At 44.4% G+C, this 26,150-nt stretch overlaps 1 protein-coding gene across 2 annotated transcripts in view; it reads left to right on the plus strand.

The window, feature by feature from the left end:
- Nucleotides 1-7,135: 7,135 nt before the first annotated feature.
- Nucleotides 7,136-26,150, plus strand: part of GEMIN8 (gem nuclear organelle associated protein 8) — a 55,283-nt gene continuing 36,268 nt past the window's right edge. The window contains exon 1 of one of the 2 annotated variants that reach the window (XM_089652981.1): nucleotides 7,136-7,250. Coding sequence is in view for 1 of the 2 variants with exons in the window: in XM_089652980.1 (XP_089509106.1) it covers nucleotides 7,253-7,257 (5 nt within the window). In the remaining variant the exon portion in view is untranslated. Of the gene's footprint in view, nucleotides 7,258-26,150 lie in introns of both variants that reach the window. The other variant, XM_089652980.1, reaches the window with a different exon arrangement.

Below are 26,150 nucleotides of genomic sequence, written 5' to 3' on the forward strand. Positions count from 1 at the left end.
CTTTGTAAATATTTTATTGCACCTGTTTGACTCTTTTAGTAATAAATCTTTCTTTCTGAAAGTGTTAAACTGTTTTTAAGCGCTTACTTGCAATTCACGAATTCCTGCCTTTTGAAGAGACGCTACTGTGTTTGTTTAATTCTCTGCCCAATTGGCCTGCGGGGTCCGCATTGGACAGGCGACTTTTCAATCATTATAGTGTATATTTGATAATGAGAGTTTCCTTCTTCTCTGACAAAAAAGACAGTGGTGGCAGTAGAGGGTTAGTTGCGTAATTAACCCGACCCAGTAACAAGCGCATTCAGGCTGCAGGCACCGATTGTAGCCCATTACCTGGACAATCTCTGTGCAGGGTGCAGCTGGGTGTGGCCTTGTTACGCGCGTCACACCGCAGTTTTAGATCGGCCGGTCCTTCGGTCACGAGTTTGGTGAGAAGGTCTGGGGTTTGACGCTGCGGGCGTGATGTATTAGTTAGTTGCGGTCGTGCGATTGTCGCATGTTGGTGGCGGCGACCGTGCGATCATGACAGTAAGCAGGAGCCATTGGCTCCTGCTGATGTCAATCACAACCAGTCAGCCAATGAGGAGAGAGAGGGGGTAAGCCATGGCTCTGTGTGTGAAAGAATGGACACACAGAGCAGCAGGTGCCCCAATAGCAAGCTGTTTGCTGTGGGGGGCACAAGACAGACAGGAGGAGACAGGAGAGCCTGCGGGGAATCCGAGAAGAGGAGGATCCAGGCTGCTCTGTGCAAAACCACCGCACACACATGTAAGTAAAGACATATTTGTTATTTAAAAATAAAAAAAATGTACCTTCAGAAAAGCTATAATGAGGGACAAGATAGGAGAACAATTATACATAATACTGCAGCCAATGCCAGCACCCTAAGACCTCAGGACAGACCAGATGCAAGCACCCTAACAACACAGGTGGGTCCTGATACCAGCACCCTCAGACCCCAGGTGGGACCAAATGCCAGCACAATCAGACGCCAGGAGGATACCAATGCAAAAACCCACAGACACCAGGAGTGTCCCGCTGCCAGCACCCTTAGACCCTATGAGAGTCCCGGAGCCAACACCCTCAGACAGACCCCAGGAGGGTCCAGGAGCCAACACCCTAAGACCCAAGGAGGGTTCTGAGGCAAACACCCTCAGACCCCAGGAGGGTCCTGATATAAGCACCATCAGACCCTAGGTGGGTCTCGATGCAAATTTTACATTGAAGAAAATGTGCCTTTATTTTTAAAAAGTTTAGTTATCCTTTAAGCCTGTGTGGTGACAACACCCATAGGCTTGTACGATCTATCCATTGTCGGCACTCCTTTTTCTCCCTCCAGCCTGTGCTGATTGATATAGGGGAGGTAACCATGTGTCCGGACTACAGCAGCCTAAAAGTAGGCTATTACGTACAGTTGCAAGAAAAAGTATGTGAACCCCTTGGGATTACGTGGAGTTTTGCATGAATTGGGCATAAAATGTGCTCTGAGCGTCATCTAAGTCACAACAATAGAAGAACACAGTCTGCTGAACATAATACTACACAAACATTAGATGTTGCCATGGTTTAATTGCACATAACATGTAAACATTCACAGTGCAGGGAGGAAAAAGTATGTGAACCTTTGGACTTAATAACTGGTTGACCCTCCTTTGGCAGCAATAACCTCAACCAAACGTTTCCTGTAGTTGCAGATCAGACCTGCACAACGATCTGGAGTCATTTTGGACCACTCCTCTTCACAAAACTGTTTCAGTGTAGCAATATTCTTGGGATGTCTGGTGTGAATCGCTCTCTTAAGGTCATGCCACAGCATTTCAATCGGGTTGAGGTCAGGACTCTGACTGGGCCACTCCAGAAGGCGTATTCTGTGCTGTTGCAGCCATTGTTTTGTTGAATTACTTGTATGCTTTGGGTCATTGTCCTGTTGCATCGCCCATCCTCTGCGGAGCTTCAGTTGGCGGACAGATGGTCGTACGTTTTCCTGCAAAATGTCTTGATAAACTCTGGAATTCATTTTCCCATCAATGACAACAATCCATCCAGGCCCTGAGGCAGCAAAGCAGCCCCAAACCATGATGCTTCCTCCGCCATGTTTCACAGTGGGGATGAGGTTTTGATGTTGGTGTGCTGTGCCTTTTTTTCTCCACACATAGTGTTGTGTGTTCTTCCCAAACAACTCAGTCTTGGTGTCATCTGTCCACAGTATATTTTGCCAGTAGTGCTGTGGAACATCCAGGTGCTCTTTTGCAAACTTCAAACGTGCTGCAATCTTCTTTTTGGACAGCAATGGCTTCCTCCGTGGTGTCCTCCCATGTACTCCATTCTTGTTTAATGTTTTCCTTATTGTAGATGTGTCAACAAAAATGTTAGCATGTGCCAGAGATTTCTGTAGGTCTTTAGCTGACACTCTGGGATTCTTCTTTACCTCATGCAGCATTCTGCGCTGTGCTCTTGCAGTCATTTTTACAGGACGACCATGCCTAGGGAGAGTAGCAACAGTGCTAAACTTTCTCCATTTGTAGACAGTCTGTCTTACCGTGGACACAGGAACATCAAGGCTTTTGGAGATACTTTTGTAACCCTTTCCAGCTTCATGCAAGTCAGCAATTCTTGATCGTAGGTCTTCTGAGAGCTCTTTTCTGCGAGGCATGGTTCACATCAGACAGTGCTTCTTGAAACCAGTAAACCCAAAACAGGTGTCAGCAACACATCCAATATCATCACACTGATTGGAGTCAAGGTTGGCTCACTCCTGGCTCCAATTAGCTCTGGGAGAAGTCATTAAGCTAGGGCCTCACATACTTTTTCCTCCCTGCACTATGAATGTTTACATGTTATGTGCAATTAAACCATGGCAACATCTAATGTGTGTGTAGTATTATGTTCAGCAGACTGTGTTCTTCTATTGTTGTGACTTAGATGACGTTCAGAGCACATTTTATGCTCAATTCATGCAAAACTCCACGTAATCCCAAGGGGTTCACATACTTTTTCTTGCAACTGTATATGCAACACTCTTTCACAGGTTAGTTAGTGTAGGCATGGGACAGCTGCAGCATTACACCAAGGCTGCAGCATAGAGATGAGCATGTATGTGTTTTTGTTTTTTTTCATACCTCTCCTTTAGGGTCCAGTCACACTAGGAACTACATGAGAATAGCATAGGAATGTTCTGCATTCGCCCAATATCAGCACTTCTGTGCAGTGCAATGTCAGCCAATTCATTTTCAATGGGCTGAAATCGCATCAAACTGCACCAAAAGAAGTGCATGTACTACTTTTTGAAATGCACTGCAACCGGATCATATGGTAGTGTTCTATACACTGCGTGCCCTAAAAACACTGAGGGACCAAAAAATTGGATCGACCACTATTTTATTTTCTATGGTTCCTGCTTTCAGACAATGTACAGCGTTTGGGAGTTTTCTGTAATCTGCAGGCCTGAAATTATTTTTTAAACGTGTGTAAAATAATGCAAAAAAATGTCTCTGGCAGCAAAAGGGTTAAAGTGGTAATAAAGTCAGTTTATTCACTTGTACCTATAGGTAAGCCTATTATAAGTCTTACCTGAAGGTACTGTAAATATCTCCTAAACGTGCACCATTTAGATGTTTACTTGTAAAGGAACACCGGTGCATGCCTTCAGAGCTGTGTGCTGCAAAACATGACTCCCACGCATGCGCGGGAACAACGTCATCGTGGCTCGGCCATTCAAGCCACCAAAGCCCGCAAACCTGGAAGAAGGACCAGATGAAGATGGAAACACTGTCAGTGGTGACAGCATGTCACTGGAGGGCTTCATTATGCCAATGTCTTGCAGGTTTTTTTTTTTTGGGGGGGGTTAAAGGTCGCAGTTTACTACCACTTTAAATGATCAGATATCTGCTTTCACACTGATCTGTTTTTCTTCCGCTTTTGCATTAAAAAAAAGCAGAAGAAAAAAAAGTGACCATATATTCCTATGCAACTCTTCACAAAGATCTGTTCCGGTGCATTTTTTGAAATCCTGCTTGCTGCAGTTTTGGTGCAGGTCTTGTACGGTAAAAAATGTACTAAAATGCACCTCCCCATTGAAATCAATAGAAAATCAATAGAAAACACAGCAAAAACACATCAAAAATGCACCCACTTGGCGTTTTTGGTGCAAACCTCCAAGGTTAATGCCATAACATACTAGTATGCATTTCATACCAGTAAAATATAACAGACTTGCCTTACAAACCGAGTCACAAACAGACTCACCACTGCAGGGACATCTATCTTTGCCTAGTCTTCCTTCTGGATTTGCACTTTCCATCTGTCTGAATGTCCTGGCTGCTATGATGTCACTCATGCGCATGGAAGTCACAATTGCAGCATGGTGCAATGTATTCAGGGCATACTTGGTGTGCCCTGAATGCAGAATGCACCATGCATGAGCAGTGATGTCATTGACTAGAGCTGAATTATCAGCCAAATTATTCACAGTACCTACAGGTAAACCTTATTAGAAGCTTACATTTAGGTACAATGAAAAATCTGAGTATACTAACACTTTAAAATTCAGCTTTTTTTCTTCGAAGCACTATAAATAGCTCTTACATCTTCTTTAAAATTCCATTGAACCTTCTTTAGGCTAGGTTCACACCTATGCAGCTTGTTTGATCCGTTTCTGCAGTGCTTTTTGCGGTGCGTTTTTTTTTCAACTTGTTGCTGGGCAGAATAAAATGCAAAATGCATCAAAAAAGCACTACATGCTTTTTTGCAGTGTCTCCATTGAAGTCTATAGAACCAAAAACGCAACGTTTTGCGTTTAAAAAAATTCCTGAACCTTTCCAAAAGACGCACCGGGTGAAAACGTGGAGATGTGAACCTTTCCCATAGGAAATAATGTTATATGGACTGCTGTGCGTTTCTGCAAAACACAGTGGAAAACTCAGGTGTGAACCTTCTTTACACACAGGAGTATTTGGAATAGTTAAATAGATTGGGTGTCAGCATTCAGGCCTTCTGTTTTATGTGGCCCCAGGGTGTGCTGGAAATTCAGGACCAATCAGTAAAGCACTATGTAAACTGTTGGCGCTAAACACATCCTGTATAATAATAATAATAATAATAATATTAATCCCTGACTTCTGGCTTGGTGCTGAACTTCCCTCCTCTGGAATTAAACCCATCTCCACCAATCATCATCCTATGTAGGGAACCTCACATTTCCACTAAGCTCCAAGTGGTGGAGGTGGGACTTAGTGTTCTGATAGGCGTAGCAAAGCAGCAAGTCAGACAGAAGTCAAAGCCAGGGCCGTGGATAAGGGGGCCTTCTGTACGGGGCCCAAGCAGCTGGGTGAATTGGATGTGGGCAGAGAGGGTGATCAGTGTGGCGGGAGGGCAATTACTGGAACCGATCCCCTGTGTGTTTCTCTGCGCAGCAGCTAATATCTGGCTTCCAGCTGCTGCAAAGTGAGCCATACAGGGGATCAGTTCCAGTAACACCCCCCACCACCCTCTCTGTGCACCATACGTTCCCCCCTGCTGTCCAGGCCCCCGTGTGCCCCCACAGTGCTGCTGGCTTCCGTCCTTTCCTTTCCAACAGCAGCTGTAACCACACATTAGGATCCTTCAGGATGGAGAGTGGGGGAAGGATCCGGTAAATGTCACATATACCAGCTACTTTCTTTCTTGAATGAACGCAATGAGTGATCGGTACCAATCATTCACCGTGTTCATTCATAACTAAAGCATAGATAATTGTTTTTGGGGAGGTTTTTTGGAAGGGGGCCCTGACAGGTTGGCTGTATGGGGCCCTGTAGTTTCTAACTGCAGTTCTGGTAAAAGCCATATGCCTAGTGTGGTCCTGGGATTTCTCCTAGTGATCACCTTGTACTAGACACCACAATCTGCCTGCTGATCTGACAGATCCGGTCGATAGTTGAATTGTTAATTATTAAACAGATCGGTGCAGCCTGTGTGTGTGATAGAATGCCATGCCCCAGCCCTGGACAGAAATAAAGTGACAGCACAGTCACCTGTCTTTTCAATGCTTTTCTAACGCTGCCGACAGACCAGCCAATTGGCAGATCGATCCTGTGGAAGATCTGTATATACATATTACATTCTGTCCCGATTGATGACTGCACATGACAGCTCCAACCAACCGGGAACATCCATTCTGGAACATCGATCCCTCTAATTACAACCGCCTTCACTGAATAGCGGCCTGGATCCGAGCCTCCTGACAGCCCGGCCCGAATCTCCAGCTCTCATTCTCTGCAAGGAGAACCAATCAGGGTCGATCTGTCCCAGTGATTCTCTTTTCCCACCTCGGCTCCGCAATCTCCTCCCTCATACACCCAGAGGCTAGTTTAACACCGCCCATAAATCCCTGGCTCCACATGCCATTGCAGGCTTCAGAGTCCATTGGTCAGACGGCCTGACACTCCGCAATGCCAGAAACCTGCTGCTCCCAATAGCTCTGGCACCCGACTGTAGCGCTCTGAATAGCATTTACTGGTTGCTAGGGACGCAACCCACGCCTCGCCCCCTACTGAGAGCACCTCCTGGCTCGCGCCGTAGAGGTCTGGTTGCAAACTGGAGCTCCACTTTCGACAGGAAACATGTGACCTCCTCGAGTTGGGTCTATTAGTTGTAGGATACATTAAAGTTCATGTGAAAAAACGTTAGAATGGAGGTCACTTGTTTCCTGTCAAGTGGAGCTCCAGGCTGCAGCCATTGGTTGTTTATAAAGTTAATTTTTTAAAAATAGTGAAGTGGAGGTCACATGTTTACTGTCGAAAGTGGAGCTCCAATCTTCAGCCAGGAAAACACTTCTGGGCTGACGGAACCTACTCGTAACCTAGACGTGGCACCGGTGTAAGAGACGCTGCGCATGCTCATTACGAGATCATAAGGCGCCTGGGTTGATGTGATTTTTTTGTGTGCACAACTTTATTTACACCTAAAAATATGGCAACATTTGAAAGCAGCGGTGTAATTTCCGGTAGTGTTGCAGTTGTACTTTTTTATTAATACCTAAAAATCCAACAAGGCCTATACACAAATGATGCTGTACTTGCAGCCAATCGATGCTATTCTTTCTCAGACTGCGTAGGTTAGCGAGGCAGTGGAATGAGAGGTGAATGCTGATTGGCGCTGTGTGTTCCGATCTACCGTTGGCTGTGGAGTGAATGGCGGGCGGGGTCATATGTAGCATGGAAGGATTTCCCTTTGCAGTTTCCGGCTCAGTGTCTGCACTCAGGTGCGCTGTGGAGGTATGATGTGAGTTTTGTTGTGTTCAGTGGCATTTTGCAGGAGGAGGTGTGTTACCTTTATATGGTGCTGGGTCGTAGGACTTTTTCTATAACCTGAGATCAGGGCCAAACAGTAAACCAGCAGCCTCCTGGTAGCTATAGACACTTGAAATGCATATATAGGACCCATTTTAATTGGCAGCATTTGTATTTCTGTTCGTGCGTTCCTTGGATTCATACAGCTCTGCTACACAGATGTCACCTCTATAGTTTACAGTGTATCTAACCTAATGAATACTTTTTTTTTTCATTATGTGATGCAAGTTGAAACCTGGAAGCAATTGTATAATAGATCAGTTAAATTATCTTTAAATACCTTTTTGAAATCACAAGATCCTACTGGGCACTGGGCTCTCAGGTGTGTGGAAATTTAAAAAAGAAAAACTGCTTGTCTAGGGACTCAAAGTGGAGTTCCACTCACGCTGTTAAAAAATAAGTCAGCAGCTACAAAAACTGTAGCTGTTGAATTTTAAAAAAACAGCCACTTACCTGTCTGGTGGCGTGTCCCCCGCAGCCCGTTTCACCAGCTGTATTCCAGGAGGCCGGCATCTTCAGTGTGGGCACCCAGCTGTGACAGCTTGTGGCTTCACAGCTGGGTACCCACTATGCATGCGGGAGTAGCGCTGCGCTTCATGAATGGCCCCGTAGTTTTCTGGGACCTGTCACGTGTCCCACAAGACTACAGGGAGGGAGGACACCTTCGGATCGCCTAGGCGATCGGACCAGAAGTGGGAGCAGGTACCTGTCAAATTCGGGTACCCGCTCCCCCCAACCAAAAGGTGCCAATCCTTAATGGGGAGCAGTCCTTAAAGCGGAACTTCCCCTTTTGGGTGGAGCTCCACTTTAAGTGGGGTCCCAATCTTCTGATTAAAAAAAAAAAATAATAATTTTACCAAAACTATTTAAAGCGGCTCTCCACCCAAAAGGGGAAGTTCCATTTTAAGCCTTTTTCCCCCGCTCCTCATTAAGGATTGGCACTTTGGGGGAGTAGGTACACCAATTTGACAGGTACCCGCTCCCACTTCCGCTGTGATCGCCTAGGCGATCAGAAGCAGATGTTGTCCTCCACCCTGTAGTCTTCTGGGACATGTGACAGGTTTCTGAAGACAACAGGCCATGCGCAGTGGGCACTCAGCTGTGAATCCGCAAGCTGTCACAGCTGGGTGCCCACACTGAAGATGCCGGGGAGAGAAGACGGACGGTGAAACCAGCCATGGTGAGGACACTGCTGGACCGAGGGACAGGTAAGTGACTGTATTTTAAAAGTCAGCAACTACAGTTTTTGTAGTTTCTGACTTTTTATTTTTTTTCAGGTGGAACTCCGCTTTAAAGTGATACTAAAGTCTTGTGTTTATTTTTAAATAACAAACATAATGTCATTTTTACCTGCTATGTGCAATGGTTTTGCACAGAGAGGCCTGGATCTTCCTCTTCTCGGGTCCCCTCCTAGAACTCCTGGCCCTTCCTTTCTGTCAGGTGCTCCCACAGTAAGCAGCTTGATATGGGGGAACCTGAGCAGGCACACTTCTGAGCCTTGGCTCTGTGTGTCCATTCACACACAGAGCTGTGCTTTGGCTCGCCCCCGCCCTCTCCTGATTGGCTCACTGGCTGTGATTGACAGCAGCGGTAACCATTGGCATCAGCCAATCAGGAGTGAGAGTCCCTGGAGAACCAAGGTTTTCGTGGACATTGCTTTATCGGGATGGGGTTCAGGGAAGTGTTAGTGGGAGCTGCTGAACACAGAAGGTTTTTTGCCTTCATGTATATATTGCATGAAGGTAAAAAGACCTTGAGCCTTTACAACAACTTTAAATTTTAGGTGCTTTTAGGAATATCTGGGGCTTTTAAAAATGAAAGGGGCTGTATGGCAACTTAAACTATTAATATTTTTAACATTAGGCTGTTTATGTCCTCCTCACCTCCCTGCCTGTCTTCAGCACTGCACCTGGGGATTAGCAGGGAGAGGAGAGACCTTGCAGTGTGATGAGCATCGATTGGGTGTTCATCAGCAAAGGGGAGCGTCAGGATCTCTTAACACCGAAATAAAAAAAAAAAAAAAAAAAAAAATCGTGGCACCTATGTGATCTTGTAAAGGTTAATGTACTAAAATAAAGCTACAAGTTCTGCCTAAAAGGCACTTGTGGCAGCTGCCCCTATTAGGTGAATACACTCTGTAAATACCAAAACCATAAATGTGTTGGAAGCCTATGATTAACCATTTCACTGCTAACCGATCCTTAATGGAAATGCATATTTCCACCAGGGATCTGCTAGCAATGAAATGATTATTCATACATTTCCAACACAGATCTGAAAAGGCTAACCTCTTCACGCTGACGGTATACAAATATGCGGCCTCTCGGCAGCTGGGCCAAGTGGCCGCATATTTGTGTGCCATTTGTAAACAAACGTGCTAAGAGCGCGCACCCTGCAAGCTCCCAGGATGTGTGTTGGTGTCCCAAGGAAAGCTCCCAATCTCTCCTTGCGGTCAGGACTTTTCCGATCATGTGACTGCCGTGACCGCCAATCACGGTGGTCACATGACCCTAAACCCTGCCCCTCCTCCCGGCGTCAGAAACCCCTTAAAGGGCCGAGAGGTGCAGGTGTGAAGGGGTTAATCATGCACTTCCAACTGGAATCTCATCTGCCAGCAATGAAAGGGTTAATAATGTCCTGTCACTAACTTCTAGCAATGAAAGTATTACCATGTGCTTCCTGATCACTATCTCTCCATCGCTGTAGAGCACACATACCAATCCTGAAGTCTTCTCTCACAGCACACCTGTGGCAAAGAGTGACCACTTCCGAGGCCGGCCATACCCGCGCAAGTCTCGCCCAATCACTGCAAGCCTCAGGGTCGGGGATGAGTAGGACACTGGGGGAGGAGGTACCAATCTCTCCCTGGCATGCTCTGCAGCAGGTTCTGCCATTGCCTTCTCTATTAGCTGGCAGAAGCGCCAGCTAGTCGATGGGAACAGCCTGCAGGAGGGCGGCTCTAAACCTTAAAAGAGGAGGGCTAAATCTTAAAAGAAACTTCTTGCCTGGCACTCAGAACTGCATGTCTCGGGCGTCTGGCGATAGGAAATCGACATCCCTGTGTGAATATGTCGTAATTTTTAATGTGCATGACACAACACTATAAGAGAAGTTCTCGTATAGTGCTTTTATTGAACCTTTTATATACAGTACTGTGCGGCACTGTTTACGTGTATTTTTCTTTTACTTGGCTATATATGAACCCAGACAATCCATCACTTAGGAACATAATTCATTCATAATTTCACAATGTAGCAAATACCAACAGACCAACCCAGAAATTTCCAGACATTTTTTTATAGAGATTTAGTTTATGTATGTTTTGTGCTGATGTACAGTCAGGTCCATGAATATTGGGACATCGACACAATTCTAACATTTTTGGCTCTATACACCACCACAATGGATTTGAAATGAAACGAACAAGATGTGCTTTAACTGCAGACTGTCAGCTTTAATTTGAGGGTATTTTCATCCAAATCAGGTGAACGGTGTAGAAATTACAACAGTTTGCATATGTGCCTCCCACTTGTTAAGGGACCAAAAGTAATGGGACAATTGGCTTCTCAGCTGTTCCATGGCCAGGTGTGTGTTATTCCCTCATTATCCCAATTACAATGAGCAGATAAAAGGTCCAGAGTTCATTTCAAATGTGCTATTTGCATTTGGAATCTGTTGCTGTCAACTCTCAAGATGAGATCCAAAGAGCTGTCACTATCAGTGAAGCAAGCCATCATTGGGCTGAAAAAACAAAACAAACCCATCAGAGAGAGAGCAAAAACATTAGGCGTGGCCAAAACAACTTTTTGGAACATCCTTAAAAAGAAGGAACGCATCGGTGAGCTCAGCAACACCAAAAGACCCGGAAGACCACGGAAAACAACTGTGGTGGATAACCGAAGAATTCTTTCCCTGGTGAAGAAAACACCCTTCACAACAGTTGGCAAGATAAAGAACACTCTCCAGGAGGTAGGTGTATGTGTTTCAAAGTAAACAATCAAGAGAAGACTTCACCAGAGTGAATACAGAGGGTTCACCACAAGATGTAAACCATTGGTGAGCCTCAAAAACAGGAAGGTCAGATTAGAGTTTGCCAAACGACATCTAAAAAAGCCTTCACAGTTCTGGAACAACATCCTATGGACAGATGAGACCAAGATCAACTTGTACCAGAGTGATGGGAAGAGAAGAGTATGGAGAAGGAAAGGAACTGCTCATGATCCTAAGCATACCATCTCATCAGTGAAGCATGGTGGTGGTAGTGTTATGGCGTGGGCATGTATGGCTGCCAATGGAACTGGTTCTCTTGTATTTATTGATGATGTGACTGCTGACAAAAGCAGCAGGATGAATTCTGAAGTGTTTCGGGCAATATTATCTGCTCATATTCAGCCAAATGCTTCACAACTCATTGGACGCCGCTTCACAGTGCAGATGGACAATGACCCAAAGCATACTGCAAAAGCAACCAAAGAGTTTTTTAAGGGAAAGAAGTGGAATGTTATGCAATGGCCAAGTCAATCACCTGACCTGAATCCGATTGAGCATGCATTTCACTTACTGAAGACAAAACTGAAGGGAAAATGCCCCAAGAACAAGCAGGAACTGAAGATAGTTGCAGTAGAGGCCTGGCAGAGCATCACCAGGGATGAAACCCAGCGTCTGGTGATGTCTATGCGTTCCACACTTCAGGCTGTAATTGACTGCAAAGGATTTGCAACCAAGTATTAAAATGTGAAAGTTTGATTTATGATTATTATTCTGTCCCATTACTTTTGGTCCCTTAACAAGTGGGAGGCACATATGCAAACTGTTGTAATTCCTACACCGTTCACCTGATTTGGATGTAAATACCCTCAAATTAAAGCTGACAGTCTGCAGTTAAAGCACATCTTGTTCGTTTCATTTCAAATCTATTGTGGTGGTGTATAGAGCCAAAAATGTTAGAATTGTGTTGATGTCCCAATATTTATGGACTTGACTGTATGTGCTTATGACAGCCACCTTTGGGGTTTTAGAAACAGATGTCTAATTGTTAAACACGACCATGAGCTTTCAACAATTAAATGCAGTCTGTACATTTATGTATAATTACCTGTATTAACCCCCTCAAACAAAATGTGGAGAAAATCCTACTTGCTTTCCATCTTTTCTTCTCCAGCCTGATAGGGATTTGTGGGTTTTACTAATGTACAGTGAGTGCATCTGGGGAAGGGGCATATCAGCTACTGGTTCGCCTGTTCCACCCTTTTCTCTGATCAAACTGTGATAGGTTTAGCTGGATTTGCCACCAGGCAATCCAGATTCACCTTCTAAGACGCAGGTGGCTAGGTCACAGGGGTTGATTTACTAAAACTGGAGAGTGCACAATCTGGTGTGGCCGAGCATGGTATCCAATCAGCTTCTAGCTTCAGCTTGTTCAGTTAGGCTTTTACCATAAAACCTGGAAGCTGATTGGTTCCTATGCAGAGCTGCACCACATTTTGCACTCTCCGGTTTTAGTAAATCTATCTAACAGTGTCTTTGATTGCTGGGACGCAGACGGTTAGGTTGCACAGTATCTCTGGTTGCTAGCAAGTAGAAGGTTAGGTTGCTCATCATCTTTGGCTGCTAGGGCACAGGCAGCCTGGCTGCACAGTATATTTGGTTGCTAGCACACAGGTGTCTAGGTCACACAGTTATGGTGCAAGCAGCCAGGCCACCATCACCATGGAAACTCATGACACTGTACCCACTTCCTAGCAACTGCTGTGTGGCTCCGGCATCCATATCCTAGCAACCAAGGACACTGCAGCCCATATCCCTGCTTTTTAACAACCAATAAAGAAAAAAAAAAGAGGGGTGGAATGAGGAACTGACAAGACCCCCTCCCCATAAATTCCTAGTGATGACACGTCTCAGGGAAGCGCTGGGTTCCCAAGACAAGCACTCTCAATCACAGCTGATTAAACATTTGCCTCCTTGCCAGAAGCCTGGTTTGGTGGGTGTGGGTGAGCTGTCAACCACTCTATCTCAGCAGTAACTTAGATAGGAAAAAGGGCTAAATGCATGTGGTTGTTAGAGGTACAGGAGAAACAATGTTTTGGCAAACCGCGATATAGGGTAACACGTGTGTGTGTGTATATATAGATAGAGAGAAATATATATTGATGTATGTGTATATAGATATAAAATGTCAGGTTTCTGTGATGTAAAAAAAAGAGACAAAGATAAATAATTTCAGAGCTTTTTCCACCTTTTAATGTGACCTATAAACTGTACAACTCAATTGAAAAACAAACATAAATCTTTTAGGGGGGGGGGAGTAAACCATAAACTAAAATAATGTGGTTGCATAAGTGTGCACACCCTCTTATAACTGGAGTTGAAGCTGTGTTCCGAATTAACCACATGCCGCCCAGCCGCTGTAGAAATACAGCGGCAGGGCGGCACGGCTGGGCAAAAGCACGTTTTAAAAGGCGCTTTTGCAAAACAGGTAGGGGACACGCACGAGGCGCGCCACCGCCGATCCCGGCTGCAGGTGTCAGTCATTACCGGCTGTGTCCCGACGATTAGCGGCAATCACTGACAGAGAGCAGGGCTGCAGTAGCTCTGCTTTCTGTCAGTTCCCTGATAGCTCCTGACATGCTGATCGGGAGAGAAGAGCTTATCTCTCCCGATCAGCGTGTCCCTATGCAGTACACACCCCTGCCCTCTAGTAAAACACTCCCCTCACACAGTTAACCCTTTCAGTGAATAAAAAAGTTAACCCCTTCCTCCCCAGTGCCATTAGTACAGTGTCAGTGTTTTGTTTTTGTTTTTTGCACTGATCACTGTATTGGTGTCATTGGGGATGTCGGTGACCACAAGTCAGTTCCCCCCCAGTGTCAGAATGTCCGCCGCAGTCCCGCTATAAGTCACTGATCGCCGCCATAAGTCGCTGATCGCCGCCATTATTAGTATAAAAAAAAATAAAAATCCGAGTATCTTTCCCGCCATTTGTAAACGCTATAACTTTCACGTAAACCAATTAATTAACGTCGCAGAATGCATTTTGGCCGAAATTTATGACGAAATTTGATTTTTACATTTTTTTTTACTAGACATGTTTTATAGCAAAAAGTCCAAAAAATTGTTCTCTTTTCTCAATTGTCAGCCTTTTTTTTTTTTTTTTTTTTTTTTTTAATAGCGCCAAAAATAAAAAACGCACAGGCGATCAAATACCACCGAAAAAAAGCTCTATTTGTGTGAAAAAGGACATAAATTTTATTTATGTACCGTATTGCATGACCGCGCAATTTTCCGTTAAACTAGCGCAGCGCTGTATTGCAAAAAATTGCGTAAATTGCAGTATCTATACCATAGTTGTAGACGCTATAACTTTCACACAAACCAATCAATATACACTTATTGGGATTTTTTTTTTTTACCAAAGACATGTAGCAGAATACATTTTGGTCTAAATTTATAACCAACTTTGAGTTTACTATATATTTTTTATAGCTGAAAGTAAAAAATATTGTTTTTCTTCAAAATTTTTGGGATTTTTTTGTTTATAGCGTGAAAAATAAAAAGCGCACAGGTGATCAAATACCACCAAAAGAAAGCTCTATCTGTGTGAAAAAAGGACATAAATTTCGTTTGGGTGTAGCATTGCATGACCGCGCAATTATCAGTTGAATTAGTGCAGCGCTGAGTAGCAAAAAGAGGCCTGGTCATTAAGGGGGGTAAATCCTCAGGAGGGCAAGTGGTTCAGCAATCACATTCAAACTCATGTTTAAATAGGAGTCAGTACACACCTGCCATCATTTTAAAGTCACTCTGATTAACCCAAAATAAAGTTCAGCTGTTCTAGTAGGTCTTTCCTGACATTTTCTTAGTTGCATCCTACAGCAAAAACCATGGTCCGCAGAGAGCTTCCAAAGCATTAGAGGAATCTCACTGTTAAAAGGTATCTGTCAGGGAAAGGGTGCAAAAGATTTTCCAAGGCATTAGCTATAACATAGAACACAGTGAAGACAGTCATCATCAAGTGGAGAAAATATGACGCAACAGTGACATTACCAAGAACTGGACGTCCCTACAAAATTGATGAAAAGACGAGAAGAAAACTGGTCTGGGAGGCTTCCAAGAGGCCTACAGCAACATTAAAGGAGCTGCAGGAATATCTGTCAAGTACTGGCTGTGTGGTACATGTGACAATCTCCCGTATTCTTCATATGTCTGGACTATGGGGTAGAGTGGCAAGACGGAAGCCTTTTCTTACGAAGAAAAACATCCAAGCCTGGATAAATTTTGCAAAAACACATCTGCAGTCTCCCAAAAGCATATGGGAAAATGTGTTGTGGTCTGATGAAACCAAGGTTGAACTTTTTGGCCATAATTCCAAAAGATATGTTTGGCAGAAAAACAACACTGCACAACGCCAAAAGAACACCATACCCACAGTGAAGCATGGTGGAGGCAGTGTGACGGGCGCGGCGTCAGACCCCTGACCTTCTCACCAACTCATGACCAAAGGACTAGCCAATCTAACACTGCAATGTCACGTGCGTAACAATACCACGCCCAGCTGCACCCCGATGTTCCAGCTAATTGGACCACAATCGATGTACCTGCAGCCTGGGAGCGTTTGTTACTAGGTCAGGTTAATTACGCAATTAACCCTTCACACTGCCACCTCCTTTTTGTATAGAGAAAGCGTAAACTCAGCAATACACTAGGGTGATTGGTTAATCGTCGTTATGCCGCTGTCTCCGCGGATTATGCCGCTGTCTCCGCGGACAGGTTATACAGAGGGTTAAACACTCATAGTAGCGCTCTTCAGCGGCAGGGATTTGTAAGTCACATTCGAAAGCTATAGAAACAGTTCAACACTTTCAAAAAGTAAGATTTATTACTAATAGGTCAAAAGGGTGCAGTAGAAATCTTTACAGAAAAAAGATGCACGCACGCACACACCCCCCCCCCCCCAAAATAAGTTTAGGTAAGTAAGTACTTGCCCAATAGATGCCTGTGGTTAAGCAGTTTCAAGTCCGATGAGCTAAAAAGGGATTTCTGGTCTCGCACTCAGTTATGTTGTTACAGCGCGATTCTCCTTTGCTCTCGGTCTGCTAGATGTTATAATGCAGAAGGTCCTCACTTCTCTGACTACACACAAAACATAACAGCCTCTTTTCTATTCAGAATCAATGGGGTGTCTCTTACAATAGAACAGATTTGATTTGGAATCAAAAGGTGCTTCAACAAAGTATTAGTTTAAGGGTGTGCAACCATATTATTTTAGTTTTTATTTTTACTTCCACCTAAAAGATTTCAGTTTGTTGTTCAACTGAGTTGTACATTTTATAGGTTACATTAAAGGTGGCAAAAGTTCTGAAATAATTCACTTTTGTCTCATATATTTTTTTTTTTTTTTTTTACATCACAGAAACCTGACATTTTAACAGAGTTGTGTAGACTTTTTATACACACACACAAACACGTGATGAATTTTCTCTGTGTGCTACAGTGGCGCAGGACCGATTTTTCTCCCCAGACGTCTTCCAGGACAGCCCTTGAGAGAAAGAGAGATCTTCTACTATCGGGACGGGAAATGCCTTTGTTCCGGCCCGTGATCATTTTTTAGTGTTTCATCCATCCGCAGGTGACATGTTGCCAGCGGAACTGTCTTTTGTGGGGAGAGTCCTTTTCTTAAAGTCATTATGCATCGAGGTAAAAAAAACTTTTGCCTTTACAACCAGTTTGAGGATCGTGCTGCTGGTGGTTACCCCCTTTCTGTTTACTTCACGGCCTCCGGAATCGCTCCCTTGTACTGGTAGAAGGTGACCTGCTACCTCCTTGTGTCTTCCGTGCCCGGTGATGGTCTTGACCAGTGGCACCCTTATCGTGTGTGGGTTTTTTTTTTTGGGGGGGGGGTTCTTCTTTCTATGCTGGATTGGGTCCGGTTTGACCAGAAGACTCCAGACTTAATTTCCGGTGGAGAAGAGGTCATCATTGGGGGCCCTACGCTTCAGTTCAGGCCTTTGTTGGCACAGCTAGGAAGGGCCTTGCTGGTGTCATTTCCAAGTGCTACAGTACAGACGAGCCCAGAATAGAAAGGACTGCACTTGGAGCATGGAGGCTTCCTCCCAGGGACAGGCTCCAGATGAGGCAGGCACCAGCAACACGCAGGTATGCTCTGCAGTCACTGTTTGCTTTTCCCAGTGTATAACAGCCAGCCTAACCCCCCCCCCCCCACACACACACACACACACCAAGGGGTCCCAGGTGAATGAACACCAACCGCCACCTCCACCCATAATAGACAGCTGAGCAATCTCAGGTGTATCCTAAATCTAGAAAACTTTAACTTGAATCTTTCACATTTAATCATCTTTCTAGGATACACTGTTTATTCCCAGGATCAAAAGATCTTTCTCCAACAGGAGAAAATGCAGAACATGAATATGCAGCTGTCACACATCTTCAGTAGTCTTGATCAGTCAGTCTCAATGAAGGACATCATGACTGCCTTAGGGCTCATGACCTCCACCATCCCTGCAGTTGAATGGACGTGTTTCCATCAGAGGCCATTCTGGGGATTCATTCTTTAGGGCATGAATTAAAGGTTAATAGTGAGCCATATCCTTTTCCCAACATGACTCAAAAGAGCCCTGTGGCGGTGGAAAAATCCAGATGAATCTCAACCAGGGGATGTCTTTGGTTGGTGTCCTTGAAGCTGACCACAGATGCAAGGGTCACCACCTGCAAGTCTTGTCCAACAACATCAGTACTGTGGCCTATCCAAACAAACTGGGGACACAAGGAGTGTCCCCAATTTTAATTGCAATATATAGTCCACTATTCATCTGAAAACAACTTGGCAGACTTTGAGGCAGTGAGAAGTCTCTCAAGATGAATGGTCTTTCCACCCAGATGTTTTTCCAAGAATACGTTTCTTTGGGGGTTCCAAAAATAGACTTTTTTGTTTCTCATGAAAATGCAAAGGTACCCCTCTATTTTTCTCATAAACAAAGAGATCCATCATTGGCAGTGGATGCTTTTCCAAATCCCTGGCAGTTCGGTCTATGCTACACCTCTTTCGGTCCATTTGTTTCCTTGTATATTACAAAAATTCCTATTGGGGGAACACAACTGTAATCTTGATCATCCCATACTGGCCAGATTCAGCAGGGGTTTCCCTGCTTTTCTCTCTAGCCATGGCTCCTCCATATGTGCTGCATCCTCGATTACAGACCCTGAAACTAATTGTTTGGTTACCGAGGAAGAGATCTTTAAGTCAAAGGGTTTATTGGAAAGAGCAGTGCATACTCTACAACAGAGTTGCAAGTCAGTCACAAGAGTCGTATATCAGAAGAGAGGGATAAAGTTTAACTCCTAATTATTTGTAAATAAGATCTGCAGATACAACATCCATTTTACAAGCATCAGGTTTTTTTCTGCCAAAATGCTGCTGCCTAGAGGAGCAGCATTTTTAAAATGTCCTGTGTGCATGAGGCCTTAAAGTTTTACATAGCTATACCCTCACAAAGGGCAGCATGAATTGGTCTATCGGGGTTTAATTTTTTTTTTTTACTAAAGTTCCACTTTAAAACACTGTTTTTACGTGCTATCACATCAGCCCGTATGATTAGTGAGAGCCTTTCCTAATGATCTTAGCGGATCGAGGCATACTTAAAACTGATCCAGGCTTTCTTCCGAAGGTCTCATCGTTATTTCACAGGTCGCAAGATATTGAGCTCCCATCATAACAGGCCCTGAAAAAGAAGGGAAGCTTAGTCTACTGGATGTGCGAAGATATTTGATGTCCTGTCTCCTGGTTACTAAGGACTTTCATGTTTCTGACACTTTGTGCTATATTCGGGCACACCTAAGGGCAAGCAGGCCTCCAGACCTACCTTATCCTACAAGATCATAGGAGTTCTTCCCCCACAATTTCTGAATTCTTATTCAACCAGGGCCTTGTCTACATCCTGGGCAGAAAAGACTGGTGACACTACGTAGCTAATTTTTAAGGCGGCAACATGGTCCAACTTCTCCACTTTTTTATACGTCATTATCGGCGTGATCTCCTTTCTAGGCAGGATCAGGCTTTCGGTAGGAAGATCCTCCAAGCGGTGGTCCCTCCCTAGGTGGAGAGTACTTGTTCTCTCAAGGGCTGACCTTGAAGACTTCTGGGAAAACTGAGTTAGGCTTACTGGTAACTCTCTCCATTAATCTACCAGGACAGCACAATCCTGCCCTTCTTCTTTTGGTTATGTATTATGGTTGATATCTGATATTTTGTTTGTCTTTTCATGTCATTCACAAATAGCATTCACTGTGCCTGACTAGCTGCTATTGTCTGCATTTGATTACCCAATATAATGACCCTCTGCTTGTTTTCTGACCACGTTCCTGCCTGCCACTTGGAATAACCCCTTGCCTGTTTAGTGACCACATCTGGACTGACTCTCTGCCTGAACTGACCCCTTGTCTGCCTACTGACCATGTCTACTGCCAGCAACCTGTACCTATTTTCTGCACATTCCTCTGAACAAATTAACCCCCATGTAGGCCTCTTATCGGCCTGGCTAGCACCCTGCTCAATACACAGTATGTTACAAGGAAGAACTGCTCACATTGCCCTTGGCTTCATTCACATCGCTGATTGTTGTTGCACTCAGCTGCCAGATACAGGGAGTTTATGGTCCCTTTGAAAGGGATGACAAGGACCAGGGATAGACTGGGTCTGCAGTCATCAGAGGTTTGAATGGTGTGATCTATTGTACATGGAGCTTGGGTGCTAATCTGCATGGGTTGCATTGCCCACATAACACCATTATTCATAGTGCTGCACCACCATCCTTTCACCCTTCCAAATCACAGTACTTCCCTTCTAACCACCTGTAGATGTAAGCCTGGAACCATGCCGAGGGGAGGCCAGTGAGTCTTATTGCTCCACAATGCATCCCACCCACTTCAACTCCCCAGGTCACAGTGCATTCCACCAACCTTCCCCACGTCAACAGGTTGCAGTGCCTTTACCAATAAACAATTGTTTTCTCTGTAATAGGGATTCCCCCAGCCCCCCTTTACCCAAGTCCAATCTCAATCCAGCACTGCACCTGAGAGCAGCGACTCTCTCCTCACAGGACAGAGAGGCAGTTATGGGAACCATTGGCTCCTGCTGCTCGAGCCCGCATGAGTGCCCCCACAGGAAGTGACTTCCTATGGGGGCACTCACTGAAGAAGAGGAGCCAGGAACACCAGAGGGAGACTTCAGAAGAGGAGGTTGAGGGCTGATCTGTGCAAAACTATCGAACAAAGGAGGTAAGTATAACATGTTTGCCATTTATAAAAAAACAAAGCGTTAGAATCTTTTTAAAAAGTCTTGACCATTTTCTTCTCCAGTATTTCTCAGACTTTTTCAGTCAAGGCACCCTTTAAAAGTATGCACAATCTCAGGGCATACTAGTCCAAAAGAAAAAAAATGTGATCTTCTGGTTTAGTGGGCAGTAGCTTGTGACTCATGGTAGTGTGTGACGCAGAGGTCGGGGGCCGGTAGTGTGTGACGCAGAGGTCGGGGGCCGGTAGTGTGTGACGCAGAGGTCGGGGGCCGGTAGTGTGTGACGCAGAGGTCGGGGGCCGGTAGTGTGTGACGCAGAGGTCGGGGGCCGGTAGTGTGTGACGCAGAGGTCGGGGGCCGGTAGTGTGTGACGCAGAGGTCGGGGGCCGGTAGTGACTATTTTCAGAAATACTGTTCCATAAAAGAGATTGTAGTTAACATGATATCTGTTGCCAATTAGCAAACCTGAGAATTTTAACTCCATTACAGATATTGGGGTTGATTTACTAAAACTGAAGAGTGCAAAATCTGGTGCTTCCAGGTTTTTCTGTCAAAGCTTCATTGAACAAGCTGAAATTATTAGCTGATTGGCTACCAATGCACAGCTGCTCCAGATTTTGCACTCTTCATTTTTAGTAAATCAACCCCATTGTCTTGTACCTGTAAGTTTAGAGCAGCTCATATGCAGCTTTTTGGGCCTCATTCACACCCATGTCATTTTTTTTTTTTCCACATAGGGTAGCCTATTCACTTAATTCGAAGCACTTGAACCTTTTTGGACAGTAAGCTTTACGTGTTTTTTACTGCACATTTCTCACATGATCAAATGCATGTCTGCTAGCCACATTTTGGGTGCCATTAAGAATTTAATGGTACTAAAAGCACAATGTGTGTTTGAAGCTTGTCTTTCATGCAATCTGGGAATGCATGCAGAAAACGCAGGTTTCTGTGCTCCTTTCCAGAATACACAGGTGTGATTTGGGGCTTTAGCCAGCCTTCTCCCTCCATTTCTTTTCCCCACATATCTACACACGTCCCTGGTCCTGACCGAGAAAGGCGGGGGTGGGGGGGGGGGGGGCAACAAAGGAGGCTGTATGCCCAATCTGCCCTTGGCAGCCAATGATATCCATTTTTAGGGCACTGGTGGCCAGCCCTGCAGTGCATGGAATACTGTATAAGTAGTGGCATGTGGCACTTTGGGAAACAAAATGCTTGATCCACCTGCCTCCCTTTTTAAAAGTTGGCGCAACATTTCAGGATTTTGCATTGGCAACCCCCTTTGAGAGAGGCTGTGCTACTATATCCAAAACTAAACAAAGAAAACAAAGATTGACTTTACATTCGCTTTTAGTGTGCTCGATAATCTATTTCTGCTTTGTTCATATTATACCACTAGATGGTGCAGGAGAATAAAGAAGAATTGAAGAGTGCAGTGATACACACCCATTGTAATCCATCTGAAATGTAAACGACCACTATCATATTATTTTAAGAAGAAAATTACATTAAAATTACAAGGAAATATATTGCAGTCTAAATATTTTTTTTTTTTTTTTATTGCTGTGACATACCCATTCAGCTGGCTCATAAAACAAAAGTCATATTCTGGGAACAAATAATTTACTCTTTAACATGCAACTGTCAAGGTCTGCAAAGTAGTTAAAATTGAAATCTGATATCTGTGAATGGAAAATTCTATACTTGACTGAATGCTCTAAGGCTGTCATCCTCACCTTTTTCTTACTACTTAAAGCAGACCTTTACTCCCTTTTTCTTCTTAAAAGAACATTGCTTCTTTCCTTGACTAACTATGCTGATGTAGAGACATGTGATGATAGAGTGCCATAGGTTTAGAGCTTCCTAAAGCAGTTGAACATCCATCCAAGGATATTTGTATTCATCTTCAGGTATCAATGTAATATGTGTACAAAAATAACAAGTTTACGTTTACCGATCTGAAAGAATGAAGTCCTCATGCACATTACATGTGTTGGGCTGTATCAGTCAATTCATTGGAAAGCCATGATTTGTATTTTGACAGTTCTCACCAGTGCACTGCAATCGTGCACTCTGCAATAAATTGAGAAAGGCAGTGTTTGATCGCAGCAGGTTGAGACATGCTGCAGCATATCGCAATGCACTGCAGTGCGAATTGTGTTAAAAGACAATGGGGTCTTTGTATAAAACATTTGTTGGATGAATGTCACACACATTCGTTCAGGCTGGATGGATTTTTCCCATAGTTTCTGTAATATAATAATTTTTATGATTGTCAGCTCCATTTAGTGGCTAAAATGCAGTGTAGTTTTTTAAAATACATTAAAGCGGAGTTCCACTCAAAAGCAGAAGCTCTGCTTATTTGCCTCCCCCCCCCCCCCCCTCCACTACCATATTTGGCACCTTTTTGGGGGGGTTGGGTGCGGGTACTTGGTTTTGACATGGCGAACTGAGCCGGAAGTTTGGCCCCCTCCTCTCTCCTCTAGTCTCCTTGGAACTTTCACAGGTCCCAGGAGACTGCCGGACCAATTAGGCGCAGCGCGACTCGTGCATGCGCAGTGGGCACCAAGCTGTGAAGCCGCAAGATGTCAGCCTGGTGCCCACAATTGAGATGCCGATGTCATGGAGGGGAGAAGAAACCGCGCAGATGAGAACATCGCTGGACCTTGGGACAGGTAAGTGTGTGTTTATTTAAAGTTGGTAGCTACAGTTTTTGTAGCTGCTGACTTTTAGTAAACGTCTGGAACTGCGCTTTTAAAGGATAAGTTCACCTATTGGACAAAAAATAATAAATGCAGGTAAAAATATGTGCAGTTTATTATTTTTGTCCAAAGAAGCCTGGAAAGCATTGCACCAGCAATCAGTAGAGATTCTGAAAGGAAGCTTGAACTACCACGGCGCTTCACAGCCATGGTAGTTCATTGAGAACTGCAAGCCGACAGCCGCTGAGGCTGTTGGGACTTGTAGGCACTCATTCACAGAATTCTGTATATATGTGACGTGGCCTTGTGGGTGGAGCCGCACGTGGCCATGCTGTTTTCCAATCTGACAGTATAGGGAAATTTCTCCCCGTATTATCTATCTGTCAGAGGGAGTGGGTATTGCAGGCACTGCTGCGGCTATGGGAACAGGTTACATGTTCCACCCTAAAAACGGGTGGAATATGTAACATGTTCCAAAGGTTAACATCTCCTTTAAAGCGGAACTTCACTCAAAAAGGGAAGTTTCACTCTTCTTCCTCCCCCCCCATTTCTCTTTTTAAATTTTGGCACATAATTTTTTTTGGGTGGCGCAGGTACCTGTTTTGACAGGTACCTACTCCCACAGTTCTTTCTCCCCTCCCACCCACAGCCTTCTGGGACACATCGAAGATCTCAGAAGACTGCAGGACCATTCAGATGTGCAGTGCGCAGCTGGCTGTGAAGCTGCTAGTGTTCGCAACTGGTTGCCCACAGTTAACCAGCCAGGTGAGGACAGCGCTGAATCCTGGGAAGTACAGTTTTTGTAGCTGCTGACTTTTAATTTTTCACAGAACCTCTTTAACCACTTGCCAACCACTCTATAGCCAAATGACCGCTACAGCGCGGTTGTCAAGTTATGGGAGGGCGTCTGACGTCGCATTGGAGCGTTTTTACAGCTAAAAAACTCCTCTAGTAACCCACTAGTTATGGTTTCCCCCCCCCCCACCATCCAAAAAATGCCCCTGCCAAAAAACGTCGATTACAGTCTATATGCATGGTCACATAGGATAACATGCTGGGGGGTTTACTGACTGTAGAAAAAAACCTCAACAGCCAAAAACGTCCATTGTGAATGAGGACTTACATTCCCCAATCCATGTCCTTACCATACTTAATACTATGTAGCTGTTTTCATTGGGTACATATGTTGCTACAAAGAAAACTATTGGACCTACTCACAATTGGGACAGATTGAATGGAGGCATTGCCATTTTTTCACATGTTCACAGAACAAATGATGCAGCGCAACAGTTGAGGAACATTACCCCTACAGTTTCAGCCAAGTAAGCACCTATGCAGTGAAAGCACTAGCTGCTGGAGCCTGAAAGCTGCACAATAAGTACCCAGTGACTGCATGCAGGTACAGTAGGTAATAAGTGCTTGCCCACATGTCCCTAGTCTTTAAATCGGACCTTTAAGGTTCAATACTGCACACATGCTGATGTGTTGTGGTTTTGAAAGGGCTGCCAACGCACCACCAGGAACAGTTTAACACACCTTCACCTTCTGCCCCAGCATTTACATCTCTGCAATGTGTGTGCTAAAATGAAGGTCCATTGGAGTTACACAATTGTGATTCATGCTATACCATGCCTAGATTATTGAAGGTCCCTCCTTGTTGGCCTACCTCTACACAGGCTCCCCTTCAGTCGTGAATGCATCTGCCAGACTCCTCAACCTAACCCAACCACTCACTGTCTGCCAACCCTCTTTCCCAATCCTTCTACTGGCTTCCACTCATCCAACCTATACAATTCAAAGTACTAACCACAACATTCAAAAACCCATCCAAAACTCTGCCCCAAGCTACATCACTAACCCCATCTGAAAACATCACGCAAACTGCCTTCTTTTCTTCTACCAGGATCTCCTGCTCTCTAGCCCCCCTTCCATGCTCGTCTCCAAGGTTTCCCCAGAGCCCCCTTTTTCCTTTGGCACTCCCTACCCCAATCCATCCATCCTTCTCTGTTCACCTTCAGGCGGTCCTTAATCTCCTCTTTTTAGAGGAACCTATCCCACCTCTACCTAACATCTGGAATTTTACTTTCTTGATCCGCTCACTTGCCTATACCAGGGGTAGGCAACCTGCGGCTCTCCAGCTGTTGCAGGACTACAAGTTCCATCATGCATCTGAAAGTCATGGCTATAACTTTCAGTTTTGTAATGTTGCAATGCCTCATGGGAAATGTAGTTCCACAACAGCTAGAGAGCCGCAGGTTGCCTACCCCTGCCCTATACTCTTAGATTGTAAGCTCTCACAAGCAGGGTTCTCTGAACCCTCCTGTGTTGAATTGAAACTATATTTTCTCCTTTAATTTTGCAAAGCACTGTGCAAATTGATGGTGCTATATAAATCCGGTATGTATGTTTATGTGATGCAGTCCTCTTTAGTAAACGTAAAGCAAAACATAGCAGTCAAATGCATTTAAAAACAACCAAGAAATGTGTTCCTAACTTATCGCTTTCAGACTGGGGGAAAAATACAGCTGGCGTGGGCTAATGTTAGCATCAGATTTAATTAAATCCGTGACTGCACGTTTACAAATGTGGATTCACACCATATCCCACACTGTGAAGATATTTAAATGAACGGTTTTAACATGTGTTTTAAATGGATTCTGTATGGACTGTTCTTCCAGAGAAATCTTATATCAAGAAATGTATTTGAAAGATGTGAACTTTGCGCCAACAGTTTTGGTTCTAATAACACCTGAAAGAATACAATGTTAAACAAAAAAAGTTTCATTTCATCTTGAAACTTTTGTTTCCTTAAGACTC

This window comes from Staurois parvus, unplaced genomic scaffold, assembly GCF_062004578.1.
Source record: "Staurois parvus isolate SC_StPar_1 unplaced genomic scaffold, SC_StPar_1.0 ptg000696l, whole genome shotgun sequence".
NCBI lineage: Eukaryota > Metazoa > Chordata > Amphibia > Anura > Ranidae > Staurois > Staurois parvus.